The sequence below is a fragment of the Trichosurus vulpecula genome, chromosome 2 (genome assembly GCF_011100635.1).
Source record: "Trichosurus vulpecula isolate mTriVul1 chromosome 2, mTriVul1.pri, whole genome shotgun sequence".
Lineage (NCBI taxonomy): Eukaryota > Metazoa > Chordata > Mammalia > Diprotodontia > Phalangeridae > Trichosurus > Trichosurus vulpecula.
In genome coordinates, this window is record NC_050574.1 from 135332263 (window position 1) to 135346845 (window position 14583).

Consider the following 14583-nt stretch of genomic DNA (forward strand, 5'->3'; position numbering starts at 1 on the left):
CCTCTGAATACTAGTGCTCCATGTCAAGATCAACTCCAATTTATCCTACATGTATCTTGTTTGTACACAGTTGTTTGCATATTATCTCCCTTATTAGATTGTGAGCTCCTTGAAGACAAGAGATCGTTTTTCCCTTTCTTTGTATCTTCATTGCTTTCCACAGTACTTGGTACATAGTAAGTGCTCAATAAATGCTTAGTGACAACATTTTTCAATTCATCAAGCAGTTTTAAAAAATTGAATTAAAGTAAAAAAAACCCCCGCAGAAGTGCCTTGTTGATCTGCATTCTGATGGCTATTTTTGGCAATTAAAAGTAGCTGAAATACTACTGAATGACAGAAATAGAAGGGATCATCTAGTGGAGGCCCCTCAATTTGCAGGTAAGGAAACAGATTGACTTAAATAATATATTAAAAAATATCAGGTTTTTTCCTCACAACTCAGTGAGGTTGGTAGGGAGTGTAAGCAATTCTACTGTAAGAGGCAATGTGGTGCAAGGGATAGAGTGCTGGGCTTTTTTTTGGGTTTTTTTGGTAAGCAAAACCTGAGTTTGAATCCTACTACCAATACTAATTAATTATGTGATCTTGGGAAAGTCACTATCTCTCAATATCAGTTTTTTCATCCGAGAAATGGGGATAATAATAGAGTTTAGTCACAAGTTGCTATGAGGGTCAAATGAGATCCTATATGTGAAGCTGTTGGAAAACCTTAAAGTGTCATAGAAATGTTATTTACTATTACCATCTCCATTTTACAGTGGGTTGGAGAAGATAAATGATCTTCCCAAAGTCATACTGCCACTAAGTGGTACAGCTAGGACTTGTACCTAGGTCTTCCGACTCCCTCTAAGGGAAGACCACAGGCTTCAGATATAGTGGTATTATAAGTAAAATGAAGTCGAAAGTAATTAGGCATGCTAATTATGATGATTTCATTTTATATATCCTGAACTATGCAAATGCAGCAAAAGTTGAATGACAGTCACTCTCTCTTGGTACTGTTTCAGGTAGAGAGCTCAAGTAGTTAAAATGTATGCAGATGAGACCAATGTTATGGACTTAATGCCTTTGCGAACTCTCTAGTTTCACTCCTATCCTAGTCATAGATTGTATCCATAACTGCCAATGGCAATGTCACAAATAAATGCATACTTTTAGTCACAATGGGGTTCTGGTAAGATAGTATAGATATATGAGTACAAACCAATAAACATTACTGAAAAATGATAGCAATGGTACATGTCCTGATGATGGCACATTATTTTGTTACCCTATATTTAACACATCTCATTGGCAAAATGATAAAAAACATAGCTGCATACATAGTTAGGTGGCATAATAGAAAGACAGAATGCTGGATTTGGAGACAGGAGAACTTGAGTTCAAATCTGGCCTCAGAAATTTACTAGCTATGTGACCCTGGGCAAGTCACTTAACCTCAGACTGCCTCAGTTTCCTTATCTGTAAAATATGGGTAATAATAGCTTCTACCTCCCAGAGTTGTAAGGATAAAAGGATATAACATTTGTAATGCTCTTAGCACAATGCCTGGCACATAGGTACAATATCAGTTCTATTACTACTACTATTATCACCCAATTACATCTTAATATCACCTCATTGAGGGACCCCAATGCAGGGGAAAGAGTGGAGTTATAACTTGGGTGACTCTGGTTTTTCCCCAGAAATTTAGAGTTCCGATATCACTTGGATTCTGTAAAATAGAAACTACTGAGTTTAGTGTCTAGTTAATAAATATAATTAATTGAAACCAGTACCCTTCCCAGCATGGCCTTGTGTTGTCCTAAGTTCTGTGGGCACAAGGAGCCAGTTTCCCACAGTCTCTGTCTTTTCTCCACGGAGATCTATGTCTTGATGTCAGTAGCTCCACCTAGGAATTTTTCTGCTTCTCCTGGGTAACAAAAAGTGCCAGTCCTGGGTTTGACAAAGAACACTGAACTTGGAGCCAGAAGTACCAACGTCAACATATACTAGGTAAGTGACCATGGACAGGTCACATAACCTCTCCAGATCCTCAGTTTCATCATCTGTAAAATAAGACATCAAGGACTGGACATATTTTAAAGTTCTGTTACTACCTCAAGAGATAGAAAATTTAAACTAACATGATGTAGGCTACAATAACAAGAATAATACCTTCCTTATGGAAGGGAGTAGTCCTTGAAAGCTCAGGACCTGATTATGGTAAAGGGGCCAACGACAAGGTATTAAGGTGACCAGACCCAGTGGTCCTTTTATTAGGTGCAAGTTAATCCCTTAAATGAATCACAAACAATTAACTTATTTGGAAAATGGGAATAATAATTGTATCATACACCTCAAGGGATCATCCCAAGGAAAGTGCTTTCTAAACTGTAAAACACTATATAAATGAGATGTTATCAATATTATAACTTAATGATATTACATAAATAATGATAATAATTTGACTATAAATTTAACCAAGCCCATTACAGAAACAATTAATTGGGGAAAATGGATAAAAATGAAAATCAATAAGACCAAAATTCTAGCCTAATGAGATCTTTTTGGATCATGGATCCATCACCCACCACGCTAGTTATTCCTCTTAGTTTTGTCATATGTGAATTTGATGAGTATGCTATTTATGCCTTTTTCAAAGTCTAATCGTAGTAATAACTAACATTTATATTATATTATATTAATATATGTATATGAATAAGTATATATAATTAAGATAAGTATATTAACACTGTACTTAGTACTTTGCAATTACTATCTCATTTCATTCTCACAACAACCCTGGGAGGGGGGTGCTATTATTACCCCCATTTTACACATAAGGGAACCGAGGCAAACAGAGGTGAAGTGATTCGCCCTGGGTCACATGGCTAATAAATGTTTGAGCCTGGATTTGAAGCCAGGTTCTTCTGACTCCAGGCTCAGGTCTCTATCTACTTTACCATCCTGGTGAGAGCTTCCCATTCTTTCAGGGCTAATTTACCCCATAGCATTTTAGTTTCTTACTTACCCATTTCTTAATTCTTTGAAATCTTCTCACCAGAAATAAAGGATGCATGTTGGATTATTTTAAGCTCTCTTTTCCTTATAATAAACTTTAGTATATAATGGTCTTTTTACCCCAAAGTTCCTATCATTTCCCATGCTGTGACCAGTTCCTACTTATGGTGAGAATCGGGGCCAAGAATTAAGTTTCTCTCATGTTTCCTCTACCTCTTTGAAGGATAGATTTATTATTTTATATTTATGAGTTAATATGAATTTATGAGCATAGGAATTTATCATAGGAAGACAGATTTTGGCAAGCAATAATGTTAGCTGTTCTTGTTTTGACAGAACCCTGGGAGACCTCCAGGAGATGCCTGGATAATGGAAATCCCCCATCATACGTATGTGCCTCTCTGCATGGATCCTATGTAGCCTGAATTCATCTCTTTATGTCCAGGCAATCTGTCCTATGCAACAGTGACAATATTCCTTTCATTTCTGCTTCTTTTACCTTTACTCAGATGCTCTCTACCATATTTCTGATGTCTGATTCCTGGATTTTTTCTTAGTATTCAATACTACATTCTTATATTTATCCTGTTCCTTTTGCATAAAGTATATTTTTCCAAAGCCATGTTCTAGTGTTAGTTTTCACCCTCTCAATATCTCAGTGATAATTAAGATGTTCCCCAATCCTAATAATCCAGTCTTCCCTCCTTAGGTGTAAGTGGTGTTCATACTGTCTATAGCATCCTCATCCCTGATCTAATAAACTTTAATCCTTCCAGGACCACTTCTATCTAGTTTGTCCATTTCATTATGCATACCATTGTGCTCTCCTCAAATCCTTCCTATATTCCCAAAGAATCTCACTAAATCCTTGACATTTTCAACCAACATTCCTTCCACCTCCTCATTTTAATTGAAATAAGTCTCTCCTGAGAATACCACATTCCTTTCAATACAACATCCCATAGTCAGAACTGGATCTTGAGCAAGAAGAGAAAGCTGAACATAGAGACTTATGGAATTTTCTGTGTGAGACAATAAGTGAAACTATGAGTTTAGATGGGTCTCTGAGAAAGCAAAAGAACAAAAGGCCAAAGACTGAGATTCTGGCAACACCCCAAGGAAGGTAACCTAGAGGAAGGAAGCTGTCCTCAAAGAATATGGAAGAAAAATGGAAAAAAATAGACCTGAATCACGTAGAATTGTAGAGGTCAAGTAAAAAGGGAGTTTTAGGAAACAAGGAAAATGAAGTCAGAGAAGAAGTCTCTTGAATTTAATCAGAAGATGATAAAGGAACAGCTTCAGTAAAATATCAGAGACAGAAACTTCATTATAGAAAACTCAGGAAAGAATAGGTGGTGAGAAAGTAGAATAGGGTGGGGAGCTAGTGAAGTAAAGTCTTTAAGTGAATTTTAGATAATTTACTAAATTAATTTACAACTGTAATACAAGATGAATTAAGCACGGGGGATACAAAAAGAGGTAAAAGATAGTCCTTGCCCTCAAGGAGTTTACAGTCTAATGAGGGAAACCACATGCAATCAAATCTATCCAAAGCAAGCATAAACAGGGTAAATAGGGAATTGTTGTGCTTGTCCTTTGTTTTCAAAGAGGACCATGACATCAGGGACGTGATGACATGACTTGCAGTTGACTTTGATTTGAGTGAGGGAGGGCTGTGCAAGGTCACCAGCCTCACTTTCTCCTCTAAAGCCATCTGGATCCAGTGACCAGTTATTCATCAGGATGACTGGAGATGACCCAGGATGCAATGGGAGACCGTGGCCCTTTTAGGCTAAGATCTTTTCAGGTTTTTATTTTGAGTGAGGTTTTTTTTTTTTTTTTAGTGATACATATTGTTTTAATTAAAAGGGCTGACCCTTGACTGGATTCTTAAAGAGGCCTATTCACTGCATGGGTGCTACCTCATTCAAAGTGAGAACCTGAAAAGAAATAGGGAATAATTAAAATGGGAAAGGTGCTGGAATTAAGGGGGGTTGGGGAAGGCTTCCTGTAGAAGGTGGGATTTTAGTTAAGACTTAAAGCTAGGGAGGACAGCAGTTGGAAATAGCACATTCCAGAGAAAATGCCCAGAGCTGAAAGATGGAGTGTCTTGTTCATTGAACAGCAAAGAGGCCAGTGTCATTGAATTGAAGATTATGTGTTGGCGAGTAAGGTATAAAAAGACTGGAAAGGTAAGAGGAGACTAGCTCATGAAGGACTTTGAGTGCCAAACAGAGCACTTTGTATTTGCTCCAGGAGGCAATAGGAAGCCACTAGAGTTTACTGAGTAGAGTAGTTGATTAGATTAGATCGTTGAGTAAATTAGACTTTAGCTTTAGGGAAATCACTTTGCTGGCTGAATAGAGGATGCATTGGAGTGGGGAGAGTCTTGAACAAGGCAGATCCACCAGCAAGGTGTGAAGTTCAGGTGTGAGGTGATGAAGGCCTGCACCAGAGTGGTAGCAGTGTCAGAGGAGAGAAGAAAGTGTATTTGAGAGATGCTGCAAAGGTGAAATCAGCAAGCCTTAGCAACAGCTTGGATATGGGGTGTGAAAGAGAGTGAAGAATCCAGGATGACTCTTAGGCTGAGAGCCTGAGGGACTAAGAGGATGATATTGCTCTCTGCAAAAATAGGGAGAGTAGGAGGGGGAAGACTGAGCTCTGTTTTGGACATTTTGAATTAGAGATGTCTATTGGACATCCAGTTGAGATGTCTGAAAAGTAGTTGCAGATGTGAGATTTGAGGTCAACAGAGAGACTGGGGCAGGAAAGGTATGTTTGAGAGTCATCATCATAGGGATGGTAATTAAATCCATGTGAAATCAAGTGAAATAGTATAGAGAGAGAAGAGGAGAGAACCCAGAACTGAACCCTGAGGAACACCTATGGTTAAAGGGCGTGATCTGAAAGTGGATCCAACAAAGGACACAGAGAAGAAATGGTCAGATAGGTAGGGGGGAAACCAGGAGAGAGTGGTGTCCTGAAAACCTAGAGAGAAGAGAGTATCAAGGAGGAGAGAATGATTAACAGTGTCTAAGGCTGCAGAGAGGTCAAGGTAAATGAGGATTGAGAAAAGGTCATTGGATTTGACAGCTAAGGTTATTTGTAGCTTTGGTGAGAGCATTCATGTCAGAACATTCCTCTTGTTTTTGAGATTTCTAAAGCCTCATTCTTTTTTTTGAGGGAGAATGGAGAGAGATAGAATATTATATATTTTGACAGTTTTCAAATTATGGCAGTGATCTTACTTTTGAATGGGGCACATTTTGTCTGAGCATTGTGTCTATTTAAAGAACCCACACCTGCATAGATCGCGGGGAGCTTAAGAGTTTTTATTCAAATATTCTAGATGCATGCTTACATTCGGATCAGTTGTTGAGAAAACAAAGACATGTTTCCGGACAGAAAGCACAAGCAAATTTATTAAGAAGAATAAAGTGATCCCTTAACATTGACTTTTTTTCTTTACAGTATTGTGGTAACATGTATTTGGCAAATGACCTATGACGAATCCACTTTTTCTTCTCTGAAACATCTCTGCTACCACACAAAATATGACCCATAATGCATGAAATGACCTTTCTGTTTAACACATTGTTGTTAGAAATTACATCAAATATAATAATCAGAGTTAGGTTCAGTCTGAATAATTTAGTTTAAAAATAAATTTCATTTATGCACTCATTTTAGTTATTAAACATTAAAAATAGTTTATTTTATTGTTTTAGAAACTCTATTATGTTCTTTCCCCCCAAAAAAGTACCAAAAAAGCAAGTTTAGATTTTAAGAGCAATAGACTTTTCATATAACTGGTAAAAATTAAATTTTTCTTCCTTTATTTAAAAGACATTGTCAAAAGCTATTGTCTCTTGAATACTACGGCTTTCACCTCTGTACTAAATTTTATTGCTATTGTGTCCAAGAAGTTGCTTCTTCCGAACAGTAAGGTAGTACAGTCCTAGTTTGAAATCTTCTAAACACTTAAAAAAGGAACATGTTTGTATTTTGAGTTGTATGAGAAGACAAAAGATACAATTAGATAATTAGATCAAATCTTCCTGAATCTAATCCTCCTCAATGCTCGACGGCTTTTGTTTAAAACAAGGCAGAACAATCTCCATCGATGGATTGCTCAGTGCATAACTTATAACATGTCCTACATGTTTTCCATTCTTAGCCTTTTAGAACCAGGCTGAGAGTGTGATCCTAAATTCAGACTGCAACAGTACAGCTGTCCAACACCTGGCCCTGGCTCTGGTCCTCAAGCTCACTTGGAGTCAAGAAGATGTGAATTCAAATATACCTCTGACATTTATAAGCTGTGTGATCATGGGCAAGTGCCTTAGCCTCTCTGGGTCTCATCTTCCTTGCATATAAAATAGGGCTGATGATATCTGCAGTACCTGGCTCAGATTTTTTATAACACTCAAATGAAATAATGCATATATATATATATATATATATGTGTATATATATATATGTGTGTGTTTGTGTGTGTATGTATACATACATACATACCATATATATATATGATATATATATTATATATATATATATTTATAAACAGTTAAGGGGAAGGGAAAAGAAAGGAATAAGTATTTATTAAGCACATACTATGTGCCAGGTACTGAGCCAAGTGCTTTACAAATATTACCTCATTTGAGCCTCACAACAGCCCCTGGGAGGTAGGTGATATCATTATCCCCATTTTACAGACAAGGAAGGTGAGGCAGATAGTATTTAAGTGACTTACCTAGAATTACATAGCTAGTAAATGTCTGAGACTGGATTTGAACTCAGGTCTTCCTGAATCTATGGTCAAGGCTCTATCCACTACACTGCCCAGCTGTATTATACGTGAGGGTTCCCCCCCCTTCTATTGTTACTGTTATCATCATCATCATCATAATTATTGATACCTTTTTCAAGTTATGTGAGGGATACAAATGAATCAACAAATAGGAATTATGTTTCTATTGGTGGAGGGGGTCTAGCACTGTACTAGAGACTAGGGCAGCATAAAAGAGCATAAACCATGGTTTCTGTTAGAAGTACCTATTTACCTGTGCTTATTATGAAATGAAAATCAGTCAATTAACAATTATTCTTTCAGTTAAATCAGATTAGGTTTTATTCTGAGATGAACCTAATATATGAATTCCAAATACCACTGGGTAAATATGAACACATCTATCTGATTTGCGTTCATAGAATGGATACTAATCTAGGACTCGTTTATTTTTCAGTTCTAATCTCAAACAAAATATTATTTCATAGTTTTTCTTATAAATATGGTTTAATAGACTCAAGGGAAAACTTGAGGTAGTTGATTTTCAACCACTACACTTAATTTTTACTATTCTTGAAAAATATTAAAAGTTCAATTTTATGTTTCACAAGAACCTCATTCTGGCAAATTTCTATTTCAGGCTAAATAAATACCTGACTGTATTTAGAGAAAGTCATTCTTAAAAATAGTAATAAAATGCTACTAAAATTGTGACATTACAAAGTAGTCTAAATGGTTATTTTTGCAGATGCCTCAGTCAGAAGTCTTTTCCTTTATTCTATATTGTATTATGTAGAGACCAAAAGGCATGAAACATTTTAAAAGTTTCTTCTTTAATAACTGAGTTTTACTTACCACTTTCCATTTTGGGTGATACTGATGAATTTCCTTCTTAGCAGCAATGCAAGATTCCTGAATAACCTGCATGCACCCTTTAGTGGACAGTGAAGACTCCTCAAATTGCTGGTAAATTTCAGACTGATCCTAATGGAAAAGGCATTTTGACAAGGTATTGATGCTTCTGATGTGACTTGTTTTAGATTTGATTAAATGCAAATCTTTTGGTATGTTCTCTACAATTTGCATTCTCAGTATAGATTACAGTCAGAGGCATATTTTCCTCTCTAAGACGATGTTTCATAGAGCAAAGAAAGGTTTCATTTAGACACAGACACCATTAACAATCCATTAGAAAAATCAAGATTCCATAATTTGTTGTACAAAAAACTCAGATCTGTGACATTTACTATCATCACAACGGTCTGGTTTTGCAAAGTGAGAAAAGATGAAGAAGCCTATTTCATCCTAGGTGTTACAAACTACATTTTAGGTTAGTTGTCACCATGTACGCAGGTGCTTAGGATAGAATCTAAAAACAAGATTTCTCATAGGCGTAGATGAGGTGTGGATGATGGAGTCAAAGATCAAATAGGATAGAATTCCAGTTAATTATGTTATTTCCATAAAACATTATTTTTTGTTAAAACAATAAGGTATTAACAAACCAATAATTATTATAAAACAAACAAATAAACAAACAACCCAGAGATTCCTCCTTGAAAGGAAGTGACCACTTCATTTGAGAATTTATGATAGAGGAGAAGTCTACCAGGCACCCCAGGTTTTAAGAAAGCACCTAATTATAAGTCATCAGACCCAGATGAGCTATATTCCAGGGCACCGAAAGAACTGGCAGATATAATTGAGTCATTATGAGTAATCTTTCATAGATCAAGGAGTACAGGAGAGGCACCAGAGGATTAGAGACAGGCAAATGATTTCCCATTTTTTTAAGGGAAGAAGAATATAAAGACTATAGTTAGTGGACTTGATTTCAATTCCTGAAAAAATTATAAAATGTAATATTAAAACATAAAGAAAAGGAAGAGGTGCTTACAAAGAGCCAAGAAAATTTCATCAAGAGTGTGTCATGCCAAAGTAGTAACATTTCTATTCCACCCTCCCTTTCCCCCGGCATTACTAAAAGGATATAGATAAGAGGAATGCTGTAGATAGAATTTTCCTGGGTTTTAGCACAGTGAAAGAAGCTCTCCAGTTGAGTGCTCTAGGGTGTTATGTAGCATTTTTGTCAATGATTTGGCTAATTTCCAGAGGAAGGCAACCAGAATGGCAATGGGTCTTGAAGTTGAAGGAACAGGGTCTATTTAGTCTGGAGGAGGGAAAATTTAGGAGGAACAGTATAACTGTCTTCAAGTATTTGGAGGGTTGTCACCTGGAAAACAGATTCAACCTGTTTGCTTGGCCCACAGGGCTGAGCTTTGAGCAGTGAGTGGAAGCTGAAAATAAATAAATATAGACTTGATGTAAAGAAAATCAGAGAGCTGTGTGAAAGTAGAATGGGATATCTCTCTCTCTGGAGGTCTTCTGGAAATGACTTAGAGGGCCATCGGTTGCAAATGTAGAAGAAATTCCTCTTTAGATATTGGTTAAATTAGATGGCTTTGGGAGTTTAGAACTCCGAAATTCTAGAAGATTGCAAGAAATGAATGATCTAGTACCTTCTTTCCCTAATCCTCAACTCTTAATAATCTTTGCTCAATCCCAACTTCCGTCTAACTCCCAGGACTAAGTAAAATGCTCAAGGTGAATCTCCTGGTGCCATATACAAGGCTCTTGTTCTTCATTTCATGGCTTTAAGCTCTTTGGTATTTGTTCAAAATTTTCACAGTCTCTTTTTATTTAGCTTTTGATCTTTTCCTTAGAAGGATAGGTATTTAACTGTGTGCATACTTTTTCAGGCAAAGACCTTGCTTGCCTTTTTATAGGGGCTTAGATCTCTAGGATGTGCCTTTTTCTCTCTAGAAGCAGAGAGAGAAAAGACAATAAAGAAGTTATGACTGCCCTGGAACGAGATGTAAATAGGGCATTAAGTGCAAAGTACGTTCTAGTCACTGTGCTAAGGCCTGGGGATGCAAATACAAGCTAGCAAGACTGTCCCTCACCTTAAGGAGCTTACAGTCTAATGGGGGGAGGACAATACAAAAAAGAGAAGTTGAAAATGGGAGGGAATCTTTCTGGGTGGCATGGCTTGGACCTACTGGCCGGAAAGTGTATTTTCAGTGATTTTCTTTTCCTAATCAAGGTTCTTCCCGTCATTTCTTCATGTTCTGACATTTTTCCTGGATTTCTTAACTGATTCTAGTTCTCCAAGGAGGAAGCTAAACCTCCATCATTAACAATGATGATGAATTATCAATCAAAAAAATTTGAAAACACTTATTAAGTGCTTACTGTTTCAGACACCATGGTAGACCCCAGAAACATAAAAATGAAATGGTTCCTGCCCTCAAGGAGCTTTTGGGGTAAACAACATGTAGCCATGTAGGTCATCATCATAGGGTCATTGAACTACCACTATCAGGGATAAGAAGCTAACTCTTTCAACGACCTCATTTCACAGACGAAGAATTTTGTAACAACAGTTGAGCCTTTTCAGTAGTGACTGACTCTTCATGACCCCATTTGCGGTCCTTTCTGGGCAAAGAGACCAAAATAGTTTGCCATTTCCTTCTCCAGCTCATTTTACAGATGAGGAAACTGAGGCAGACAGGGTTAAGTGACTTGCCCAGGGTCACGCTGCTAGCGTGAGAACACATTTGAATTCAGGTCTTCCTTACTACAGGCCTGGCGTTCTAGCCATATGGCTGAGGAGGAAACCAAAGTGCTGATTAAATGACTTGTACAAGGTTGCACAAATAGTAAATAGTGAAGTCAGGATTCCGGTCCAGGTGCTCAGACTCCATTTCTGCGCTACCACCTTTGTCATAAGTAGTTTACACGAGTGTCGTGCTTTATGGTTTGCATATTATCAGAAAGATTGGAAGAAATTGACCACCTAGTACCTTTCTGCCTAATACTCGACTCTTTACAAGCTTTGCTCAATCTCAACCTCCTTCTAGCTCCCAGGGGAACCTTAGCTGGGGGCGCTGCCAACACAGCCCCGTTCCTATTTTAGGGATGACAAACTGGAGGGGAACAACGTAGGACCAACAAGCCTGGAGGGATGTGATGGATCTCCGCCAACCGTAGGATTGGGGCGGGGTTAGACGAGCGCCTACACCGTGCGCGATGACGTAACCGTGGGACGTCCGCCTATCGCTGGAAGGCGGACTGACAGGACGAGCACAACCGGAAGCTTCTTATGTAACGCTTCCGGCGCGCGCTGGTGAAATTGTAGACCAACGGGGTTTCGCTTTCGGCTGTCCGCTGCAGTGGCGGTCTTAGGCGTCCGGATCCTTGAGTTTGGGCCTGGCTCGGGATGCGGCGTCCCTCCCCAGTTTCTCAGGAAGCACCTCGGCCAGGCCCCAGCTCGGAGAGAGCGGGGCCGGCGGCCCCTTTACAGGCCTCTGCTCTCCCTGGCCGCTCCCTCCAGAAGGGCTCCTTCGTGTCCTGCGGCCGGGAGCAATAGATTAATAAATGCAGAGATCGATGAGGCCAAAGGCCCGGGATAGAGGGGTCCCTTAAACACGCGCCGCACCCCTAAAACTGGGCCAGCTGCCTGAGCAGGACCGACCGTGGAGCTAGGCTTCTAACCACTAGGGGGCGATGGCTCGCTGGGAGACGCCTGGGTCTGATGTGACCCTGCTCTTCCCCCCCCAGCCCCTCCGAATTAATTATGATGATATGTGACCCATAGTAATTTGTGAGGCCCTGCCATATGAAGCAGCAGCGTAGGGGAAAGAGAACTGGAAGAACCCCTTACCTGTGGGACCTCTTCCCTAGAGGGAGGAGAGGTCTCCAGTTACTTGTCTGTGAAATGGGAGGTTTCTAGTGCCCCTTTTGGTTACATAGTCTTCATCCTAAGCCACGACTTTCCCGAGGTAGTTTCCTTATCTGAAAACGGGAGCAAATAGTACTGCCTACCCCACAGGGTTGTGGATAAAATTGCTTTGCCTTTTATTAACCTTAAAGTACCCTGGGCAAGTCAGCCTCATGTCTACCTCAGTTTCCTCATCTGTAAAATATAGCACCTACCATGCAGGGTGGTTTGTGAGGATCAAATGAGATACGTGTAAAGCCCTATATAAATAATAGCTTATTATATAACCTCACAATAGGCATTTAATAAATTCTTATGGTTTATTGATTATTTTAAAAGAATAGGTGACCCAGTGCTATGGTGATAGAGGCTTGATGAGACATGCCAGGATAGTTTCTTTGTGATGCAGAAAAACGTTTTCGGGGAAAAGTTTATTTTTTCCTGAGCATAAAGATTATTTCTGTATAGCAGAACACAAAAAGAAGATTCTATATGAAACCATGAGTATTCATTTCACATGGTTTGATTTTTTTTTTGGAGAGAGTATAATTCTACATATTACTTTCAAAATTGTTCTTGTCTGTGCTTCCATCAACTTAGGTGGATTTTTAAAGTTTCAATTTTTTAAATTGTATCATGGCATCATTATATGATATAGGATATGTATTGTTACTTTCTCTAGAAAAGACTGTTATGGGAGCTTTTCTGTTGAAGATGAGGTGAGAGAGATTTTTTGATGTAACAGGAGGTGTGTTATATGGAACCCTGCTCCCAAATCTCCTGAGACCTTTAAAAGAATATTGAGGCCTCTGGGCCTGAAGCTGAAAGAAGTTAATATCAGTAAGTTTTCTGAGCCTATCTCCAGTTTCCTAGAGGAGTGGACAGTTACTGAAGTAGAGGGAATATAAGCGACCAGGTGTAGGCAGGAGGTAACTTAAAATTCTTTCTCGATGGTTCTGTCTGTAGGACAACCTGCCTCTGAGCCACATAACTATGGTAAAGTGGGGAAATGGCAAGGATAAAGGCATATGTATGATCTAGAGTTGGAAGGGACCTTAAAAATAATATAGTCACTTTACAGAGGCAGCTAGCTGGTACAGTGGATAGGATACTGGGTTTGGGTCAGGAAGATCTGAATTCAGATTTGGATTCAAGACACTAGCTATGGACCCTGGGCAAGTCACTTAACCTTTGTCTTCATCAGTGTAACAACAATTTGGCTAGCAGCTGCTGTTGAGGTGTAAGATGCAACAAGACCAGCAACAAGAGCTGCCAGCACAGGTTCTTTTGATGTGCTTTACTAAAGGAAAGTAACTTTAAGGGGTTAACAATCTCACTTTGATGAAACATACAAATATCACTCACTCAGTTCAGCGGAAAAAGCCAGCACCATGAACTTCAGAGCAAATACAAACAAATTACAAACAGGGACAACAAAAACAGACCAAATCACAATTCAGTTGCCGGAGAAGAACCAATGGGTCTGGATTAGCAAAGCTGGGAGGCTGTTATAATGGTTTGACCAGAGTCACACTCCACTCTTCCAGTGAGTGAGAGCCCCCAAGGAAAAACACCAACCTCTGAGTTTATATACCCTGTTCAGGGTCAAAGGGCATCACAAACATTCCACTCAAACCCATGTGGCCTAAAAGCTTCTGGCGTCACAAACATGTGACTCAAACTCTTGTAAACTAGGCTTTCCCTTGAGGTAAGGAGGTCATCAAAGACTCCTGATTTAATCAAAGAAACAAAGGCCGAACTCATCAAGGGCACTTGATTAAATAAGTGGTCCAAAAGAGAAAACAGTAAAAAAAAAAAAGTCCCACCTTAATTACTGATAAAATCAGTTTCTTCAAATGTGGAATGAAAATAACATCTTCCTCTCAGAGTTGTAAGGATCAAATGAGAGAACATTTGAAAAGCAGACAGTGCCTGGTACATAGTAGGAACTTAAATTTGTGGGTTTTTTTTCCTTCTTCCTTCCCTCCCTTTCTTCCTTCCTCATTTC

At 38.8% G+C, this 14583-nt stretch overlaps 1 protein-coding gene across 1 annotated transcript in view; it reads right to left on the bottom strand.

Annotated features, from left to right (window-relative positions):
* C2H11orf53 (chromosome 2 C11orf53 homolog) overlaps positions 1-8660 on the bottom strand; it is a 71676-nt gene extending 63016 nt beyond the window's left edge. The window contains exon 1 of the mRNA XM_036743953.1: positions 8651-8660. Coding sequence (XP_036599848.1) covers positions 8651-8660 — 10 coding nt within the window. The remainder of the gene's footprint in view (positions 1-8650) is intronic.
* Between the last annotated feature and the right edge of the window lie 5923 nt (positions 8661-14583).